This window comes from Penicillium waksmanii (assembly GCF_028829765.1).
Source record: "Penicillium waksmanii strain IBT 27052 chromosome Unknown utg000007l:1.0-4314555.0:1.0-4317578.0, whole genome shotgun sequence".
Lineage (NCBI taxonomy): Eukaryota > Fungi > Ascomycota > Eurotiomycetes > Eurotiales > Aspergillaceae > Penicillium > Penicillium waksmanii.
In genome coordinates, this window is record NW_026643253.1 from 2,454,018 (window position 1) to 2,473,656 (window position 19,639).

Here is a 19,639-nt window from a genome sequence, read left to right on the forward strand (position 1 = left end):
GCAAAATACTACAAAATGAAGTTTCATAGAAGAATAAACACAATACGTGATGTTGTTTGTATTTTAGTTATGAGTAAAAATATCTCTTAGAGCATGAATTCAAAGAGCATATATATCAGCTAATAAGCAAAACCTCAAGGTCAGCCGGCAATTGCTGCGGTTAAATTGCGAAAATCTCGCTCCGATCCCGCATTCTCCCCTTGCGATCCCTTGGCACTCTCCAACCTTGAAATCAGCCCAGTTTTTCCACGGCTTTCTTCCCCATACCCTTCCCGGAAACCCTATCCTTTGCTTTTCATGATAGCGACATGCAGCCACGGCCGTAACCCAAATATTCCAGAGTGAATCTAACCTCGTTATCGCGCACATCGCGTTCAATTGTCTGATTTGGACATGGAGGGGCAGATCGAGACCAAGGGGGACCGCGACGTGGGTCCGCCGGTTACTCGCGAGGATGATGAGTCCAGCGAGGTACCGACGATTTTAGAGGAGAAGATGGAGCGCACGCTGGTTAGGAAGATCGATATGAATATCCTGCCGGTTGTCGTGTTGTTATATTTGTTTAGCTTTCTCGATCGAGGTAAGTGGTGCCATTCTGACTCACCATTTTGTTTGCGACTATCGCCCGGGACCATGACGCTGACAATAGTCTAGTGAATATCGGAAATGCGCGTTTGTATGGCCTGGAAGAGGACCTTGGCTTGGTTGGAGATCAGTACCAAATCGCGGTTTCGATCCTCTTTGTTACCTACTGCGTATGCAAGATCCTCTTCTCCTACTTGACGCCGTTTGCTAATGCTACTTCCAGTTCTTTGAGGTTCCTTCAAATCTAGTCCTTAAGAAATTGAGGCCATCACGGTATATCGCTGCCATATCCGTTATCTGGGGTATCATTGCAACTCTCACTGGCATTGTTCAAAATTACCACGGCCTCATTGCCTGCCGGGTCCTGCTTGGCGTTGTCGAGGCAGGCCTCTTTCCGGGTTTCATTACCTATCTCACCCTTTTCTACAGCAAGCGTGAACTTGCTGTGAGAACAGCGTATCTTTTCAGCAGCGCTGCGATTGCCGGGGCCTGTGGTGGACTCCTCGCTTACGGAATCGGATTCATGGATGGCATCAGTGGACTGCGTGGCTGGCGATGGATCATGATCATCGAAGGAATCCCAACTGTCATCTTGGGCGTCGCAACTTGGTTTTTTCTGGCAGATGACCCCGATACTGCCTGGTATCTGAACGAAGAAGAACGCGCACTCGTCGCGCGCCGTCGGAGTCGGTACATCGGACAGACTGAATCTGCACAAAAGTTCCACTGGGCAGATGTCAAAGAAGGGGCTCTCGACTGGAAAATCTATGCGTTCTGCATCGGTCAATTTGGTGTTGATACAATGCTCTACGGGTACAGCACATTTTTGCCGAGTATCATCGAGGGAATGGGGAACTGGTCGGTTCCTCAAGTGCAGGCTTTGACCATCCCTTGTTACGCAGTGGGTGCAATCGCTTATCTGGTCACTGCTTGGATCAGTGATCGAACTCAGCATCGTGCATTATTCGTCTGTCTATTCAGTGCGATTTCTGTGGTCGGGTATGGTATCCTGATCTCGGACTCTTCGTCTGGAGTTCATTATTTTGGTGCCTTGATGGTTGCCCTGGGCCTTTACGTTGCTGTCGGCCTTCCACTTGCCTGGCTCCCTACGAATCTACCTCGATATGGAAAGCGCACTTTTGCCACGGGTCTGCAACTCACGTTCGGAAATATCAGTGGTGTTATGTCTCCCTTTTTGTACAAGACTTCAGAAGCGCCCCGATATGTTCGAGGAAATGCTGTCACGCTTGGCTTGGTGGGCTTCGCTGGCATTGTATATGGTGTTATGTGGTTTTGTCTTCGTGTCATAAACAAGCGACGGGCACAGGGCCTCGAGGACGAAAAGATTGCCTCGATGTCGGAGGCAGATATCCAAGAACTCGGCGATCGGAATCCCCGGTTCCGCTACAGCACTTGAAGGAGGCTGTATACTTCCATTTTTGGGCTCCTCGTTATTCTTGTTTTTATTAAATTTCGGTCATGATTAGATTATATAGATTATGCCTCTAGAAACCCCCAGGTTTCATTATAATGCACCCAAAGCGAGGAAGCAAAATTCTATTTCTATTGAAGAATACAGAAACTGCAGTTTTTTCTATCCTAGAAATGGAGATTCATGGCAAAGCCGCCTTTGGGATATCCTCACTATGCTCAATCTGTTCAAGCTGGACCTTCAACGGTTCTTCTCGGTTCTCTTCATCCTTCGGAAGTTTGGCCAATTTACTGGCAAAATGAACAGTTTCCGAGACAGACATATCTTGCTGGAACAAGTCCTCCAGTTTTTCAAGGCTCTGGCCCATCGTTTCGGGGTAGAAGAAATACACCGCTACAATATAGGTAAGTCCAGTGATGGTATACACTATGTAGTAGCGGTAGCCGATACTCGCCAAAGCGATAGGCGTGACCATCTGCACAACGAAATTCCTACCAAGTGTTAGATAAATAGGTAGAATAGGTATCATGTAGCTTACCATAGCCAATGATTTGCGATCGAGATGGATGTCATAGCCACTCGCAACCTCACCGGGGCAATCTCGGTACCGTAAAGAAAGCTTGGACCCAAGAAGCCGATGGGGAAAAAGAAGTTGTAGAGGAACACAAAGAATGTGCTTCCTATCGCAGCCCCACGATTGCTGCTGCCAAAGCTGGATGTAATTGCCATGCACATCATACATGTCGTGATTCCAACTCCACAAAAGAGGAAAAGCTTTCGCCGACCGAAACGGTCAATAGTAAAGAAGGCGATGAAGGAAGCGAGACACTTCCACGTGAGAGCGCATGCCGCTAGGATCCGTGTAATTCCATCTGAGAGGTTCAGGTTGTTTTGGAATATAGTGGTTGTATATGTACTGATGACTTGCGCTCCTGTCATCTGAATCCAGAACTGTAGGCCCATGCACAGCATAAAGCGATAAAGGAGTTTGCCGTCCTTGGTGGTAAAGATATCCATAAGTGATGCGGCATTGCGAGCTGTTTCCTCAAGGGATAGCTCGATGGATGCTATCTCACGTATGATCTCATCAGAATCTCTATCCTTATCTTTGATCCGAGCAAGCGAGAGAGAGGCCTGCTCAACTTCACCAGCGCGGACAAGCCAGCGAGGCGATTCGGGAAAGAAGAATATGGACACACACAGGACCACGGATGCAATTGTGGGAATGGCAAGGGGTACTCTCCATGACACAGCGTGATTTTGAACATGCGAAAAGCCGAAGTTGAGCCAATAGCTTGCCACATAACCGCTAGTAATGAATATCCCATCGATCACAACATGTCTACCACGGTTTGTAGCTTCAGAAGACTCGGACTGCCACACAGGAACAATTGTAGCAAGTATTCCAACTCCGAACCCTGTTATAATTCTTCCTACAAAGAGCTGAGATAGTTGGAAGGACGTGCATGAGATAGCTTCGCCAATGAATGTCAAAGCACCTCCAAGGAATATAGTTTTCCGGCGCCCTAGCAGATCTCCGACGACAAAACAGCACAAGGACCCAAAGAAGGCTCCAAGGGTAAATGAAGAAACATAGATCCCTTGAATGACCGAACGGTGGGATTTCAAAGACCCGGTGGCGTGCGCAGTATCAAGCTGAGGGAAAAACTCGGTCCAGCTTTGGAAGGAAATGAGTCCTCCTACCACAACTTGATTGTAACCAAATAGAAAAAAGCATGGAAAAGTAGCAAAAATTGTTTGCAGTAAGTGAAGTGATGCACCTTTAGCCATGATGGCTTATTTGTGAAAAATGTTTCCAGGAGCTTGGAAAACAACTCGGGTCGTCCAGCCTCGTCTTATAACGGCGAGAAACTATTACACCGTCTCCAATGCGGGGATATGTACTCCACTGTCCACTCCACAATTATCACATTTTGCGGAGATAGACCGAAATTGTGAGGTTCAATTTCAAATCACAGCAGTCAACCTGGATAGAGTGGAGCGTTTTGTTTGTTCAGAGCCGAAATGTACAACCGAACTCGGCTTTATGGCCGCGCCAAGAAGTTCCAAGGTTTTCAGCTTATACTGATAAGAAACCCAATACTTCATTCCTAATCATCTTTTAGTAATCGAGTGTTAATTCCGGATAGTAGTAGATGTTGTTTTCATGGCAAGTTGGTTCATATACAAATACTAGTTGGATCTTGAGTGCCTGGCAGATGCAGTCGTCAAAAAATAAACTTTATTACCTGCCAAGGCACGAGCACTCCCTCAGTTCCTTTCGGCTATTGATACAAGTTTTCCTGGTGCCCAGGTGACTCTTCACAAACAATTCATATTAATTTATGCATAGATACCAGGGTTCGGTTTGTCATGATGTACTCTGAACGAAGATTCCCAAGATTGTGTGACCCGAGATGCTAATTACCTTCTCATAAAGTTTTTACCGGTTTGCTAGGACGCGGATCTCACTGAGCCCATTTGTGTTCTTGAGGGAGGACCTGCTTCCAACACTCGTCTTCGTTTCTTTGTTTCCGTTTACATTTAAGCCTACTCGTTCCAAACATTCATTATCCTTGTTTTCTTTGCATCTTTGTCTATTCTCAATCCGAGTTGTGTCTTGAAAATTATCAAAGACTCTTTATTTCAATTCGGTAATTGCCACGCACTATTGAGAGGTATATAAACTGCCGTTTATTTGGTAGAAAATCAAAATAATCATTCCCTCAGATACAATATTATCCAAGCCAGCAACCGCGCACCATAGAATAAATTGTTAGCGACTACGCAAAATCTGGGACCGCTTCAATCATTTCGATATCTTGCACAACTTTCCGACCACCAACAATCCATATTCAGAAGAGGAAATCAAGTTGATTATATCTCCTCTACTTTCAGAATGACAGGCCCTCAACTTAGATATTACGTTCCACCCAGCAGCGAGATACAGCAGATGGGAGCACTGCTACGGTCATGGATGCATGACCCGGATTTGCCGAAATGCCATATTGAGAGAAGTACTCTAACTTTGAACCAGCTTGAAAAGTATCCTGGTATTAGTGGGCGACTGAATCCCAACGAGGGACGACTGGATCCCGATGAGGTGGCTTTCGGATATGACTTTTTACAGCAGGTAATCGGCATTGGGCTTCCTTATGGGCTTGACCGTAAGGCTAATGAAACATCCCAGTATCGTCATTTTGATATACGCTGCTCGGTACTTGATTGGGTTGGTTGCACCGGACCAGGAATGATTTGCATTCACAATATGCGCAGAGCCTCTAATTTTGATCTCTTTGAACCGAAGATTTCGCAAATCACCCAGGCAATTTATGAGAGGGATTTCTCTCTTCAAGATCTCAGATACATTTTCGTGACTAACATTGTCAACTGTGCAGGTATACCTGATTCGCTTGATACCAGCTTTTTCATCACCAAGGTACTATACCCCATGGGAGGGGTGACATGGCCAGTATATCAGCCACAGTTATGGGACTTTTGTACTCCAGCGTACGATGCTATACTAGGATCTAAGCTTGGCAGAGTAGTTGCCTACTTTATGCTAGGTGCGTTTCCGCGAGGTACTCGGCGCATTGAGAGGATCGCCGTATGGGCTAATAGCAGAGGACAGCCTTGTCTCCGCTTTGATATCCAGCCGATCTCGTGAGTTCGGAGACGTTCCTTACTTTTGCGTAATATTTAGTAGCTCTTTTTTTATGAACAATCAAACGCCCAATGACTGATTTTGAAAGCTGTGCTTTGAGTAAAAAATAGGAAATTCTTGATAGTCGAAGTTTTACCATTAGAGTGAGAGAGAAGTTATAATTAAATAATTTTTTTATACAGAAATTATTTCTTGCATATATGCAGGTATGTACCCTTACCCGATTAACGTCGTAGATACCATTTAGATGAGGCAATTTGGGCGTTACGGGAGCCACGCGTATGATATGATGTAGCTAGATCTTACGAAGTCTGATCGAGGTCTCGAAATTGCACCCCAGTCCTATAATCTCCGTATGCGTAATCGCCTATATTGTCAAAATTTGAGTTCCAGAGTGTATGTGAGCTCTCGTGTCCAGAAAAAGATAGTGCCTGCTGAAGGCTGATATAAATCCCCACAATCCCTTTGTACTCGCGCTTTGTATTTGGGGGCTTTGAAATCGATTTTCTTTTTTGATATCCCATAATGTGCACCCTTTGTCTTCTTTAATCTTTGTCTAATTTATCACATTATTCTGGACTCGAGGATAAACTATAAAGACCCTCCAACCCCATGCCTCGGATGTTATTCCAGCGCACACTCTCATAACATACAGCATGGATCGAAATCAGATTCACCACCTACACACAGAGATTCTTTCTTTTGAAACGCCGCTATACCTATTACGTCTAATCTACCCCGAACCCCTTTCTTGGCAGTATTCCAGTACGTTTGTAAATAACAGCCTAAAATAGCATCCGTAATAAGGCTGTATGTTCTCGGGGGCTTCTAGAACGACGTTCTAAGAACGTTGGTCCTGCAAACAAGGCAAACAAAAGCAGATCCGCTTTGTAAATGGTTACTGTACCGGATTATAGTATTAAACCAGCCTTTGTTCAATACCTGTCAGAGCTGGATACTTCTTACCAAATGATAGCCGTGCAGGCGACCTACGCCCTACGCTCTACACCCTACACCCCGCACACTGCCCTACACACCGCGTCCCACACCGCCTTTACCATATAACTACCAATTTAGCAAGAACTTTAACGGGTATACCTTTATAGATGGCGATGCTACACAATGCTAGTATACGACCTGCTTCACGCGAGGGTTAGTACTTACTCCCATTTTCCAATTAATATTTGCTAAATATTTTATACTAAGATGTGTCTCTTCTACTGGCAATGATGCGGGCAACTGCAGCCGAGCAAAACGTTCCGGACGCCGTTACAGCAACCGAAGCCGATCTCATAAATACGCTGGCGTTCGAAAGGCACTCTGGTGACCCTGAAAACCAAACAGGTGGTACGCATAGTGGGAAAGCCTTACTTATTGAAGCTCCAGAAGGCGAGGTTGCTGGTATGGCTTTCTATTTTACCACATATGTTGCATGGGCTGCGAAGTCTGGAATTTGCCTCGAGGACCTTTATGTGCTTCCAAAGTATCGTTGCAGAGGATATGCAAGGCTCTTGGTCCAAGGGGTCGCAAGGAAGGCCGAAGAGCTTGGTTGTACGAGGATGGAATGGCTTTGTTATAAAGAAAACCACCGTGCTCTGAAATTCTACCGTGGTATCGGTGCAAAGGAAATGGATGCTTTAACATTCCTAAGGCTTGATGGAGATTCAATGGCCAAATTTGCAAATGAGACTGTTAGTTAATAGGGAGTCTTGTCATTAACAGACGACGGGCAAAATATTCCTCTGTCATCGTATATCATATCATAAGCTATTACGAGAGATATGTAATCTTTATACAAATACACAATGTATTTTGAGGTAGGGCAATATAGTAATATGTTTACGCACTGTAGGTTAATTATCAGGGTTGTCCTTCACCGCAATCACGGCAACGCTTCCCAGGTCGCCTCTCTTGGAGACAATCAAGAGATTTTCAAACGTCTCTTAGATAAAGGAGCAGATATCAACGCGCAGGGGGTCCGCTACGGTGATGCTCTCCATGCCGTCTTCTTTAGAGACCATCGAAAGATTGTCAAACTCTGCGGCATAATTTCCTCTTTTGAGCTGTGAACCTTCTGGTCACCCTTGATAATTATTTTCCTAACCTCTAATATGGTATTCAGATACTGTAGCGCCTAAGTTCAGCACTCGTCACTCTACTAATTTCAGGAAACCTAGGCACGGCAAGTAAAATCGACGATAATTTATTAATGACTTGATGCTGTCGACAGGACAAAAAGAGATAATCCACTCATGACAGGTCACCTTTCTCCACACTTTTGAACCCTGCTGTTAGACAGAGCTCGCGTTCGCTCCTTGGTAGGAAGGCAATATTTCAACACGCTAGCTTGGGATAGAGACCTTTCTGTACTGCGGACCTAGTTGAAGGGCTCAACATCAAAGCCCTGGTGAATGGCGTTGCCACGACAGGCAGTAATCTCACGAGCGAGCTGAAGAATGACGTCATTTTGTATAAATGGTAATGGTATTTCATGTTATTTGTTAGGTCCAGTCTTCCAGAGACCTGCCTTTCGATACGATTCAACCCCTTGAAATTGAAATCGGCCATATGTAGATTAGCGTGTTTGGAAGTGGGGCCTCGAGAAAGAATCTCTGTGTTCAGGTGGTGAAACTAATTTCGATCCTCCCTGTACTATCCCATATACGCGAAAAGGACCATCCAAAGCCGCAACATTATGCCTCAATTTTCAGAAAAATTGCCCTGTATGCTCACAGGCTACCTGTGTCTACTATAGCATGAATGGAGAAAACACAAACACGGCAAATCATGGCCGTGCAACGACTACTTCTCCACTTCAACTGGCGCAGCACAGTAAATAAAATAATAAAAATAATAAAGTTTGCTTCGCGTTTATAAAGTGAAAAAGTTTAAAAAAAAAATAAAAAATACATGGAGGCAAGACGGCAGCAAGACTCTTCAAGCTCGGACAAGGACAGCGAGGGAACTCTAGCCTATCCAAACACCATTGAACTCCAAACCATCAGTCTAGTCCGTGTGGCGGACGCCTTCATACCCCTCAGGATACCAGAGCATGTACCCGCCACCTTTTTGATCCGGTCCTTCAGTAGATGGTCTATTGGTGAAGTCTCCCAGACGCTCGAATCCAAGCTTGCGGTACAGGAACTCTCCATGAGAACTAGCCATGAGGCCTACGATATCTCTCTCGCTCTGGGCTCTCTGCAATACAATTGTCATCAACAGCTTCCCAATTCCTTTGCCTTGGTAGTCCGGGTGGATAACCAAATTCGGGATGTACCACTTGTTCGTCCTCTCTGGGTGGGATGTCCAGTATTTAGCGTCGCCCGCCCTGTTCCATTCTCCGAGCTGCTTCATTGCCGCCGGGTTAAACGCACAAGGCGGTTTAACAATCTCGTCGACCTTGTCATATACCCAGAAGACCCAGGTCAGGATACACAGCCACAGCCTGAACAAGCTGTTTGATGCCACAGACCTCTTGAACGCCTTCGCTCCAGCGTCATTCCCTTGACGCATGAACGAAATGTGGCCCACCGGTGTATCCATATCCGATGCCAAACAAGCAACGAGCGTCACCGAGTCCCCCGCGACAAGGCGCCGCCGCGTTCTCTGCCGGAACATGCGTAACATGTCATCGGGGTATTCTGGCGCGCGCGGCGCGAGGAACTGGTCCATCGGGGACAGCCAGTACGCTTTGGTGGAATTGTGGGCAATCGTCGAGACATCAGAGAATCGAGCAGGGCGAACGACAAACTTCTCGGGGCCAGCTGAGGTATTACAGGGCGCATCGTGGCTCGGGGTCGCTTTGGCAGCTAGAGTCACCATTGTGGTGAGCACGAGGAGACCGTGAGCAGGAGAGCAGGGAGAACAAAAGAGAGGATAAATGAGCGAAAAAAGGAGAGAATTGTGATATACCCGATATTGCCGTATATCGTTCCTGCGTGGAATCTAGAGTTTTTTTCGCCCTAGGAAATGGTAGTCGACATACCTACTGTACAAGAGTTTTGAGTAGCTCAAATATACACTTAGATCTCCCAGTCTCCAGCTTACCCCGCTATCAGGTGATCCGATTAAAGACAGCGAAATCAACCGTCTTGATATCACACCCCTATTTGCCTTGAAGAACGAAGTCTCTTCATTTGCACCACTCAGGAGTTAGATACGCGAACGTAGCGCTATTTTCCTCAAAGTTGTCACGAAATACCAAAGCCTCGATCAAGCTGGTGAACATTCGAGTCAACCGTAGCGTAACGATTGTATCTATGTTTCAGGAAAGTTAAAACCCACCAATTTATCGTGACAACAATTTCAAGATCTCAAATGACTAGATCGAATGGGGACTAGTGTGTTTCGTGATAGAGTTCAGGAAAGAAAAGAAAAGAATAACAAGGTGAAGCTAATTTCGAGCGCGCCTGTATCTCAAATCTGTTATTTCACGTTCTTCCAATACTGCAACAAGTATAGTAGTACCTACTAGTCCAAGCCTCGAATTCAGGTTCTCGTCAATGCTATTAGTTATAGTTTTGCTTTGGCAACTTTTGATCATTAAAAATTAAACATCCAAGTCAATATTCTACTGTATAGTGAAAGACTGATTACAAATATACGAGAAATAGTTGGTAAAGTTTAAACTTTATGCCATTTTATACAATGCAAGACATAGTATATACACGATCGATTTCATTGACTCCTAAAGATACTGAACTAGTCGATTCTGAAGCTATCTAGCTTGAACCCGAAACCGGCTCAATGTCAAACCGCATATTTGCACGAGCACCCAGAAACCAAGAAGGCCAAGTATCAACTTGAGCGATTCTGAAGGTGCCCCTCTCGAAGCCTCCAAGAACTATATACGAGATCAGTTTTTCAATCCTAGTTCCAAGCAAAGCATCATACTCAGGTGTTCCATGAGCCCATGTTTCAGGATCTTCCAAATCAACATCAGATTGAGAGACTGCCCAGGTAAGACCATTATCCTCGTTATATAGTTGAGTTTGGATAAAGCCCACCGTTTCCGGATTGATAACGGTGTACACAAAGATATGCCGGAGATCGTCGACATCAAAAAGGTGCTTAAACAAAACCAGAGTAATCTCAGACATCGGAGGTGCATCAGAGTCCGGTATCCTCTCGATATCTACGAGAACGATCATGTTATCCCACATGACGCCATCCCATTTCATTTCGTCTTCATCTATGAGCCAAGTACGGTAGACGGATTGTTCAGCCGGATTACTAAATTCGTCAGGAAGACCTAGCTCAACTACCTGATCAAGAAGAGCGGGAGGAACATTGTCATAATTAGCCTCACCGGGTGTATATAGAGCCTGAAGGTCATCCATGGTTAGTTGAGAGCTCGGAATAGTGCAGCTTGTATCGTTGGGATCCTCAATCCACTTCCGCCATTGCTCACCATCCCTCTGGAGCTTACCGTATTTATAGTTTGGTAGCGTAGCGCTACCCGCCTGCGATTTTCCCTCGGGCTGTTCTATGTGTGAGGCTGCAGATTCGTATCGAGACAACTGGGAGGCTGATGTTTGAAATGATGCTCGTCTAGAAGATCCCACGGAGGGCCTTCCTTCCTTTCGGGCAGCCCCCTGCTGAGTGGCAGGCTGGGCTGCCGTTGGTTTGGGAGGGTTAGCGGGAGCCTGTGTCTGGGACTGAGTCTGAGCGGATCCCTGCTCAGTAGCAGGTCGAGTAGCCAGTTCCACGGCGTCGGGCTGGGCTGCTGTTGATGCCGGAGTCGGGTTAGCTGGGTCTTGTGGTCCCGGGCTACCACCGTCGCCAGAGGAATCTGACTGGCTATCACAAAAGCTCGAGATACTGAGGGCACGTATGCCGCTGGTAACCATCTCACTCAAGCGTTGAGACATGTTGCTTCCTATCGTCCTGCAATAAGCAGTGTCAAGGTTGTGGAATCAGTGCTCGGTTGTCATCTCCAATATGGGAATCTTGCGTCTTTTTATAACTTGTGCTCAAGATTGAGGACAATGGGATTCTAAGATCGTAATAAGCAGCTAAAAACAAATGTAATATACCCGGGGCACAGGAGATTGCCCCGACGTGAAAAAATCGAGCGCAAACAAAGGCGGACTTCGACAAATCACGAACTTGGATGCGAAGTTTATTCAATCCACAATAAGTATTATACAACATTCTTTTGTTCATTGTTTACTACCTTCAATGAATAGTCTTTCTCTAATAAACAATAACTTTCTTTGTCTATTTCCAATGTTTTGTTAATTAGTTAAGAGGACCCATGACCGATTTCGTAATACAATGGTAAATGATAAAACTCGAACTTATCCCAAAGGTTTCGAATACTAGTTAATATCTCTGAACTATATACCCACTTCAAGGACAATATCTTCCTGTGGCTTTGCTTTCCGATATAAAGAAAGGGTTCACGCAAGCTTCGAGTTTTACTCAGTAATCTCCAGCCAAATTCCAAGATAACTTAACACTATTTAAAGACTATAGATTTCCCAGCTTCTTATCGAAACACACACCAAACCCAGCAGCCAGAGTATCTAGAGTCAGAGTATATACCATTGCCAGTGACATCATGTCTCGACGTCTGAGTGAGGCTTTTATGAGCTGTCTTCGCTGCCTGGGCAATTCAACAACTTGCGGCTGCTTTGGCGACAACTCCAGTGATGAAGAGCAGGGTGCCATACCTCTCGCGGAAATAAATCCAGCACCTGCACAATCTGCCCCAGTCGCTGCAGGAGCAGCTACAGCCGAGGGCTCACATCAGCAGCCAGAGCCACAGACTCCATTGCAGACATCTCCTGCCCAGCGCCAAGCTGCTGCCGAGGCGGCACCTACTACAACACCTACTCAGCCGATAGCAGGCCCTTCAGGATCTCGTCCTGGGCCAAGTTCGCCGACTCGGAATCTAGGTATACTCGAAGCTGCGTTCGAGGCGACCCCTCGCCCTTTCGAGGAGGTCCTCGGCTCTTGTGACCCTGCTAATAGACTACAACAATGGCTGAAAGCACATGACCCTATTTTTGACGATGATCCTGCTCTCGCACATCTCAAGTATAACAAGTTCCAAAATGTCGGAGCCCAACGGCGGCGATGGATGGAAGATGCTAATGAAACAGGTTGTCCTGTCCAGATTTCTACGTTGACATATGACTATCTCCAACAGAATCATTATCGGTTTGGCGAACCCACGGCCCAAAATATTAACAGTTTACTTGAGGATCAGGTAAAGGAACTTGGGCTTCCCGATGAGTTCAGTTCTGATGCGGGATCTCAATTTCATATTGATCTTTCTAGTGATTCCGAATCCGATCAGGATACGAAATCTTCTGTGTATCTGCGGTTTCAATGCGGTGAAATGACCGAAGACTTCAATTGGGTTGGCAGCACCGGTCCAGGGGTGATCGTTATTGATGCTGCATATAGAGAGCCTTTGTCAGCCACTCCACGCACAGCATATGTGACTAAAGCTATATACGAATATAAGTTTTCTCTTCAGAGTTCAAAGCATGTGTTTGTTACCCGTGTCCTGAATGTTAACACAGGGCGCTTTGTCAGTGAACGCCTGTACACCGAAAACAACAATCTCACTTGGCCGGCAGACGACGCAGAGAAAAAGGATTTCCCCCCCTATTGCATGGGAAAATGGCACGGCTGAGTATGATGCCCTGCTTGGAACTACATTTGGTAAGATTCTTACTTACTTAGTTCTTAGCGCGTATCCCAGGGGTACTCGAAGAATTGCCCGGGTCGTCACCTGGCCGCTTCCTCTCTGTATGCGTTTTGACATTGAGGATTTGAACTGAATTACGTGTATGTACACAGCATTTCATCAGTTGTTTAACCATTTAATTTTCAGTATCGTTTTCGTTTTTCCTTTTGATTTTCACATTGAACTACATACAAATCGAGTTTACATTTAAATACCTTCACGTGCAAAAGAGCTAAAAGTAGAATAATTCAGACACTGTCCAATTGTATTTAATGGGCCATATCGTAGATAGTAACGCTTAGCGAACTGGAAATTGCCCTACGCGCATAGCTGCATATATCTTGAAAGACTCAATATTGCGGCAATCGATAGCCTCGAACTCCCTGTAGGCGATCTTCTGTCGATCTCCGGCCGCGCAGCGGAATGCACATTGCCGCATCCCCCGCCACGAACCATTCCCGAAGACGTAAATAGTCTGAGAGAATGCATATTATTTTCAGAAAACAATAATCATACGAGTAAAGATAAATAAGATTGAAGGAAATTCACATCGATACATTTTAGGTCTTTTTTTGAGACAAAAAAAGGCTGCCTGTCACTTCCGCCTTGTCATCTGCGAACGAACGCCCCTGACAGGGCGCTACTAACTAGCCTGAGGGCCCCATTTCCTTCGGCCGAGGTCCATTTCGATGGAGTAACCGACTCCACCCCATCCGGATCTGGGGTCGCTTATTCCCCGGTTTTGCATCATCTTCCCTGCAGGATTCCTTACAGCGAGCGAAGCTATTTTATTCTTACTATTTTATGAAAAGGGAAAGCAATGTCGGATAACTACGGAAGCTATCAGACCGAAATTTACGGCAAGGGGGGCCCTGGCAGGTATCCTGCCCAGTGTGACCACCGACCCCCGGCAGTTGGAAGAGCAAGCAAAGCGCACCTTGGGCGTGCGTGCATTCAACTACGTCGCCGGAGGTGCGGGCGAGAAGGCAACGATGGATAGCAATCGGCTGGCATTTCGCCAATGGAAATTGTGTGTTTGATTATACTCTTGCAGTTTTGAAGCGTCATTCATTGACACTAACTATTGCACTGCAGGATCCCGCGGATGATGCGCAGTGTTGGTCTTCGTACTATCTATATGATAAGATGAGGTCCTGGATAAACTAACTTTATGTACATATAGATGGATGGCCAAGATGTCTCGGTCGAGCTCTTTGGCAAGAAATACGACCACCCGCTCATTATGGCACCGATCGGGGTCCAGGGGATTTTCCATGAAGATCGGGAAACCGGCCTTGCCAGCGTCTGCGAAGAAGTGGGCGTTCCCTACACGATGAGCACAGCAGCCACCAGTACCATTGAAGAAGTGGCTGCAGCCAACGGGGATGGCAAACGTTGGTATCAGCTGTACTGGCCACAAGACAACGATGTCACATTATCGTTGCTTAACCGGGCCAAGGCGAGCGGGTTCGAAGTCTTGGTGATTACGCTGGATACGTGGTCGCTCGCGTGGCGACCGGCGGACCTGGACAATGCCTACGTACCTTTTATCAAAGGGGTTGGGTGCCAAGTTGGGTTTAGCGATCCGGTGTTTCGGGAGAAGTTTGAAAAGGAGACTGGGTCTACAGTTGAAGATGATGTGCTAGGTGCGTCTCGGGCCTGGATTGGGCAGGTTCTGTCCAGTAGCCCCCATTCGTGGGAGGATCTGGCATTCGTTCGGAAGCATTGGGACGGGCCGATTGTGTTGAAGGGTATTCAACATGTGGATGATGCAAAGAAGGCGTTGGAATATGGAATTGATGGGATCGCAGTGTCTAATCACGGCGGTATGTCTCCACTCTTCACGGTCTAGAACCGCGGTATATCTCTCAAGATAAGCTGAACCGTACTAATTCGCCCGCAGGTCGTCAAGTCGATGGAGCCATCGGGTCCCTGGATGTTCTCCCGGAAATCGTCGATGCGGTCGGCCATAAAATGACCGTGCTGTTCGATTCAGGCGTTCGCACTGGGGTGGACGTTGTCAAAGCACTGTGCCTGGGTGCAAAGGCTGTACTTGTCGGTCGCCCAGTCATCTATGGCTTTGGGATTGACGGTCGCAATGGAGCTCGCCAGGTATTCCAGGGTCTGCTGGCAGATTTCTGGCAAAGTATGGGATTGGCAGGGATCCGCACGGTTGGCGAGTGTAACCGGCAGTTGATCCGCAAGGTACAACACGCAGGCGATGTCAAAGCAATGATGTAGGGGGGACGTTAGTCAGTGTTCTAGACTGGCGACACGGGTGTACTCGTAGGAACGAGTATAGAAAGAAGTAGAAGTACTTGATATTTGGGGGCAACACCGGCGGAGGAAGAAGTACCTCTCTACGTCATTGTCGTTTCCCGATTATCACATGTCAGGTCTAGCCAATCCCGGTTTCTTCATTCTCAACTACAACAACCCCCCCATGAACTACCCATCAATCAATCAATCTTACTGTATAGATGCAGTTTCTTATTCTCATCTCTATTTTCATGGCTCATAATGAAGGCACCACTTACTATTGCACATAAAACCGAAGATATAGATTCAGATCCATCTACAAACGCAGTCGCGCTCTCTAATCCCCCCCGCTACCTCGGGCACAACCCTCCTTCCACGACCAGTCGCATCGTTAGTATCTTTATTGACCCAATCTACTTCGCTCTCGTTACGCGTGGGGACCTTTTTCGGAGGTGTAGCCCTCGATGGTGCCCGAGCAACCACTCTAACTAGCCTCGAACTGGGACGCGCCGTGATCGAGGGGATTCTGACGCGCGCCGGGCGTGATGTGGCTATCCGCAGCGGGGGTGAACATGGGAGAATGGAGGCGGAGTCATTATTGGAGCGAAGTGTATGTCCTACATTGATCCCCGTGAATATAGGCTTGCGAAATCTCCGTACTGATATAGATCTAGTTAGCAACATTGCATACAACAGTGACCTCGGCTTCGTTCTTTGCCGCTGCCACATTCCACTTTTCCTCTACAACACTTGCATCGGTGGCGAATTTCTCGCAGGCTCTCCTATCAACATTAGATGCTATTCTAGGTTCTACCGAGTCATCTCGAGCCATTGCCGCCATCATCACTCTCATCCGCCGCGAGTTCAGGTCCGTCGATGCCAATGCCAATACCAGTGCTGACAATATTGGCGTCGGAGATTTATTCATCGGATCAGTGGGATTTGCGCTCTTACAGCGCTGGGGGAAAAAGAAATCCGAGCGAGTACTTCGAGAAAAGGGTGGAGATGAAGTCGTCTGGGATACCGTCATCTTGGACAACGGTGCTCGAGCTGACGTGCTCGGGACCCATCAACTGCATTTTGGAAACGGAGATACGGATCGTGAGGAACTGCCCGTGGAGCCTGAAAGGGCGTCCTTCGTGATGCCTGGAAACGACGACGAGACTTTCGGGGCGGTGCGTCGTCGATCTAGCATTGGCGATTCCCTCGCTGGCCACCGACTGTCAATCCCCTTGGATAATCAGCACCAGATATCCGACGAAGACATTCAATCATATATCATGAGCCAGTTGCCACATGGCTGCCACGCCTCAATCAAATCCGAAGTCTTGACGGCCCGTACGATCACGGTGGATATTTTCGACGACGACATGGCGGAAATCGCTGCTCCCCCTGGCACCACCATGGTCGAAGAGCGGTTTCACCACGATCAGGACTATGATGCGACCAAAAAGCCGGATCATCAAAGGCTTCCAAGACACACGGTTGTCTTCCGAACAGCTTTCAACAAGTCTCACAGCACGCAGCTACGCCCCCAAGATGTTCCAAATATGACAAGCCCGCCCGCAGCGGAGCGGCCTCAAAGTCCTTTAGCAGACCATGCATCACCACCAGGGAATACCAAATCTCATCCGCAAAGATCACAGTCTTACCCCGAGGTTATCCACCCTGCCATGAAAAGACAGGTGTCTAGCCCCGAGCCATCTAGCGAACAAAGTCAAAAACCACCATTCGGCAGAGGCTCTTTTTCAAAGTTTGCACAGCGTGTCAAGCCAAGTATGACAGAAAAGTCCGAGGGTCCTAAACGACCACCTTCTAAAAAGCCGGCTTCGACACCGCCAGGTCCATCTGGGGGCCCTACTATTCGGCCCCCTTCTAAACCTGTCCGAGGAACGGCATCAGTGAAAGAAGCGACAACGCGTGAGGTTTCCAACCGAGCAGACCCAAAGAGACGCACGAGCGAGATACCAAATCGGCCAAGTACTCCTGTTCCGAACCGCGGCCTGCCACGATCACCATACCCTGGCTCGCCTCAGTCACCGCGAACACCAGCGAGACCGGCCCCTCGCGATGCTCATGAACGCAAGAATCCCAGAACGGGGCACTTTGCCGTTCGTGAAAAGAGTCAAGAATGTTTGCTCACTCAGACTGATGCCTTTTCCCATCGCCGCGCCGGAGAACTACGTCCAGGGTCCCCGGCCACAACTCGCCATGTTCGCAGCAGTAGCTCGATGTCTGTTGCCAGATCCGAAACAGATGGAGCCGCCTCGGTCAATGGCCATCGTCCCAGTTCGTCAGCACAGCATCAACGGTCCAAATCGTATACACCGAGCATGTACTCTGTGGCCACAGCCGGTTCGGAAACATCCCTCATCCTAGCCCACCGACCCCGGAAGAGCGCATACGAAGATATAGACACCATCCAGGCGCTCAATCGTGACGGCCTTGTCCCAGGCATATTTCCCGAGAGACATTTTGTATCGAATATTCGCCGTTTCTGCCGATTCTCGTCAGCCTCATACGGATCCAATGCCCTAAAAGTCATGGGCGTACCAAAAGGAGGAAGCTTCAAAGGTGTTCCCCAAAGTGCATCGGATAGCCACGAGCACAGTGCATTCTCAGACTACGCTGGCCTCCCGCCATCTACAATCCTACTTTCTTCCTTCGTCGATCCAGCCGGTGGCTCCAATGCAGCCGGTGAAACAGAAAGCGGCATCCCGCTCGTCCACTATCTCTCCATCGATCACGATTCAAAAGCAGTCGTCCTCACACTGCGCGGGACCTGGGGCTTCGAAGACATCCTCACTGATATGACCTGTGACTATGACGATCTTGAATGGCAGGGCAAGAACTGGAAAGTGCACAAAGGCATGCACGCTTCAGCAAAGCGACTCCTCGAAGGTGGTGGCGGACGGGTCATGATCACCCTCCGCGCCGCATTGGAAGAATTCACAGACTATGGCGTCGTTCTCTGTGGACACTCGTTGGGCGGAGGCGTCGCAGCTCTCCTCGCAACGATGATCTCCGAACCAAACCTTGCCCCGACAGCAACAACAGGGAAAAGGACAGGAACAGGAACAGGAACTTCCTTCGTAACAGCCTCCTACGAACCCAGCCCTCGTCCACGCCTCTTAACTGTCGACACCGAAACAAGCCATCACGCCATACCACCACCATCACAAACCTACACTCTACCCAACGGCCGACCAATCCACGTCTACGCCTACGGGCCACCGGCCGTAATGTCCCCATTCCTCCGACTCGCAACACGAGGCCTAATAACCACAATCGTAAACGGGCACGACGTGGTCCCAAGTCTATCCCTAGGAATCCTCCACGACATGCACACAGTCTCTCTATCATTCAAATCCGACATCAGCGGAGCAAAATCGCACATCCGCCAGCGTCTCCACGAATCACTGCGCCAAAGCATCATCCACAAATTCTACGTCAATCAGCCGCCGCTGGTCATTAATGCCGGAGACGGGGTTGGCGAGGACGCTTGGGCTTGGAGAACGCTTAATATGCTGCGTGATGAGATGCGGGCGCCGAAACTTATGCCCCCTGGTGAGGTTTTTGTTGTTGAGACTATGCGGGTTTTGCAGCGGGAGGCGTTTACGCCTGTGCCGGACTTTTCGAGTGCGGTGCCGGGGTTGGATGGATATCCTAGGCTTGGGAGGCCGGCTACTAGGGTGCAGATGAGGTTTGTTAGGGATGTGGATGCTTGGTTTGGGGAGTTGAGGTTTGCTGGGGGGATGTTGAGTGATCATAATCCGGCGAGGTATGAGACGAGTCTTGCGGCGTTGGCGAGGGGTGTTCTTGATGAGTGAGCGGGTAGGTGGGTGGTGAGATGGTGGAATTGATGTGATTGATGATTATGACTTGATCTTTTTTTGGGATTTATGATTGGTATGGATATGGGTATGGGTATGGGGCGAAGATGTTGGGAATACTTTAGGGTTTTGGTTTGGTTTAGTTATTTGGCAGCGGGGAACGATTA

General features: G+C 47.8%; 8 protein-coding genes across 8 annotated transcripts; 5 read left to right on the forward strand and 3 right to left on the reverse strand.

Annotated features, from left to right (window-relative positions):
* Window positions 1-393: 393 nt before the first annotated feature.
* Window positions 394-2,002, forward strand: N7481_007745 (putative MFS transporter; the record flags this gene model as incomplete). Its single annotated transcript, XM_057266964.1, has 3 exons — window positions 394-580; window positions 655-755; window positions 809-2,002. The coding sequence occupies 3 exons, from the start codon at window positions 394-396 to the stop codon at window positions 2,000-2,002; spliced, it is 1,482 nt and encodes a 493-aa protein (XP_057121165.1).
* Window positions 2,003-2,198: 196 nt separating this feature from the next.
* On the reverse strand, window positions 2,199-3,808 carry N7481_007746 (uncharacterized protein; the record flags this gene model as incomplete). The annotated part of the gene is made up of 2 exons (XM_057266965.1): window positions 2,199-2,508; window positions 2,556-3,808. The coding sequence occupies 2 exons, from the start codon at window positions 3,806-3,808 to the stop codon at window positions 2,199-2,201; spliced, it is 1,563 nt and encodes a 520-aa protein (XP_057121166.1).
* A 3,102-nt stretch (window positions 3,809-6,910) lies between these two features.
* N7481_007747 (GNAT family N-acetyltransferase) lies at window positions 6,911-7,381 on the forward strand (the record flags this gene model as incomplete). The annotated part of the gene is made up of 1 exon (XM_057266966.1): window positions 6,911-7,381. The coding sequence occupies one exon, from the start codon at window positions 6,911-6,913 to the stop codon at window positions 7,379-7,381; it is 471 nt and encodes a 156-aa protein (XP_057121167.1).
* Window positions 7,382-8,687: 1,306 nt separating this feature from the next.
* On the reverse strand, window positions 8,688-9,503 carry N7481_007748 (uncharacterized protein; the record flags this gene model as incomplete). The annotated part of the gene is made up of 1 exon (XM_057266967.1): window positions 8,688-9,503. One exon carries the CDS (start codon window positions 9,501-9,503, stop codon window positions 8,688-8,690), a length of 816 nt encoding a protein of 271 aa, XP_057121168.1.
* Window positions 9,504-10,402: 899 nt separating this feature from the next.
* On the reverse strand, window positions 10,403-11,551 carry N7481_007749 (uncharacterized protein; the record flags this gene model as incomplete). The annotated part of the gene is made up of 1 exon (XM_057266968.1): window positions 10,403-11,551. The coding sequence occupies one exon, from the start codon at window positions 11,549-11,551 to the stop codon at window positions 10,403-10,405; it is 1,149 nt and encodes a 382-aa protein (XP_057121169.1).
* A 692-nt stretch (window positions 11,552-12,243) lies between these two features.
* N7481_007750 (uncharacterized protein) lies at window positions 12,244-13,326 on the forward strand (the record flags this gene model as incomplete). The annotated part of the gene is made up of 1 exon (XM_057266969.1): window positions 12,244-13,326. The coding sequence occupies one exon, from the start codon at window positions 12,244-12,246 to the stop codon at window positions 13,324-13,326; it is 1,083 nt and encodes a 360-aa protein (XP_057121170.1).
* A 1,237-nt stretch (window positions 13,327-14,563) lies between these two features.
* Window positions 14,564-15,621, forward strand: N7481_007751 (uncharacterized protein; the record flags this gene model as incomplete). Its single annotated transcript, XM_057266970.1, has 2 exons — window positions 14,564-15,206; window positions 15,284-15,621. 2 exons carry the CDS (start codon window positions 14,564-14,566, stop codon window positions 15,619-15,621), a joined length of 981 nt encoding a protein of 326 aa, XP_057121171.1.
* A 279-nt stretch (window positions 15,622-15,900) lies between these two features.
* N7481_007752 (lipase family protein) lies at window positions 15,901-19,469 on the forward strand (the record flags this gene model as incomplete). Its single annotated transcript, XM_057266971.1, has 2 exons — window positions 15,901-16,072; window positions 16,318-19,469. The coding sequence occupies 2 exons, from the start codon at window positions 15,901-15,903 to the stop codon at window positions 19,467-19,469; spliced, it is 3,324 nt and encodes a 1,107-aa protein (XP_057121172.1).
* Between the last annotated feature and the right edge of the window lie 170 nt (window positions 19,470-19,639).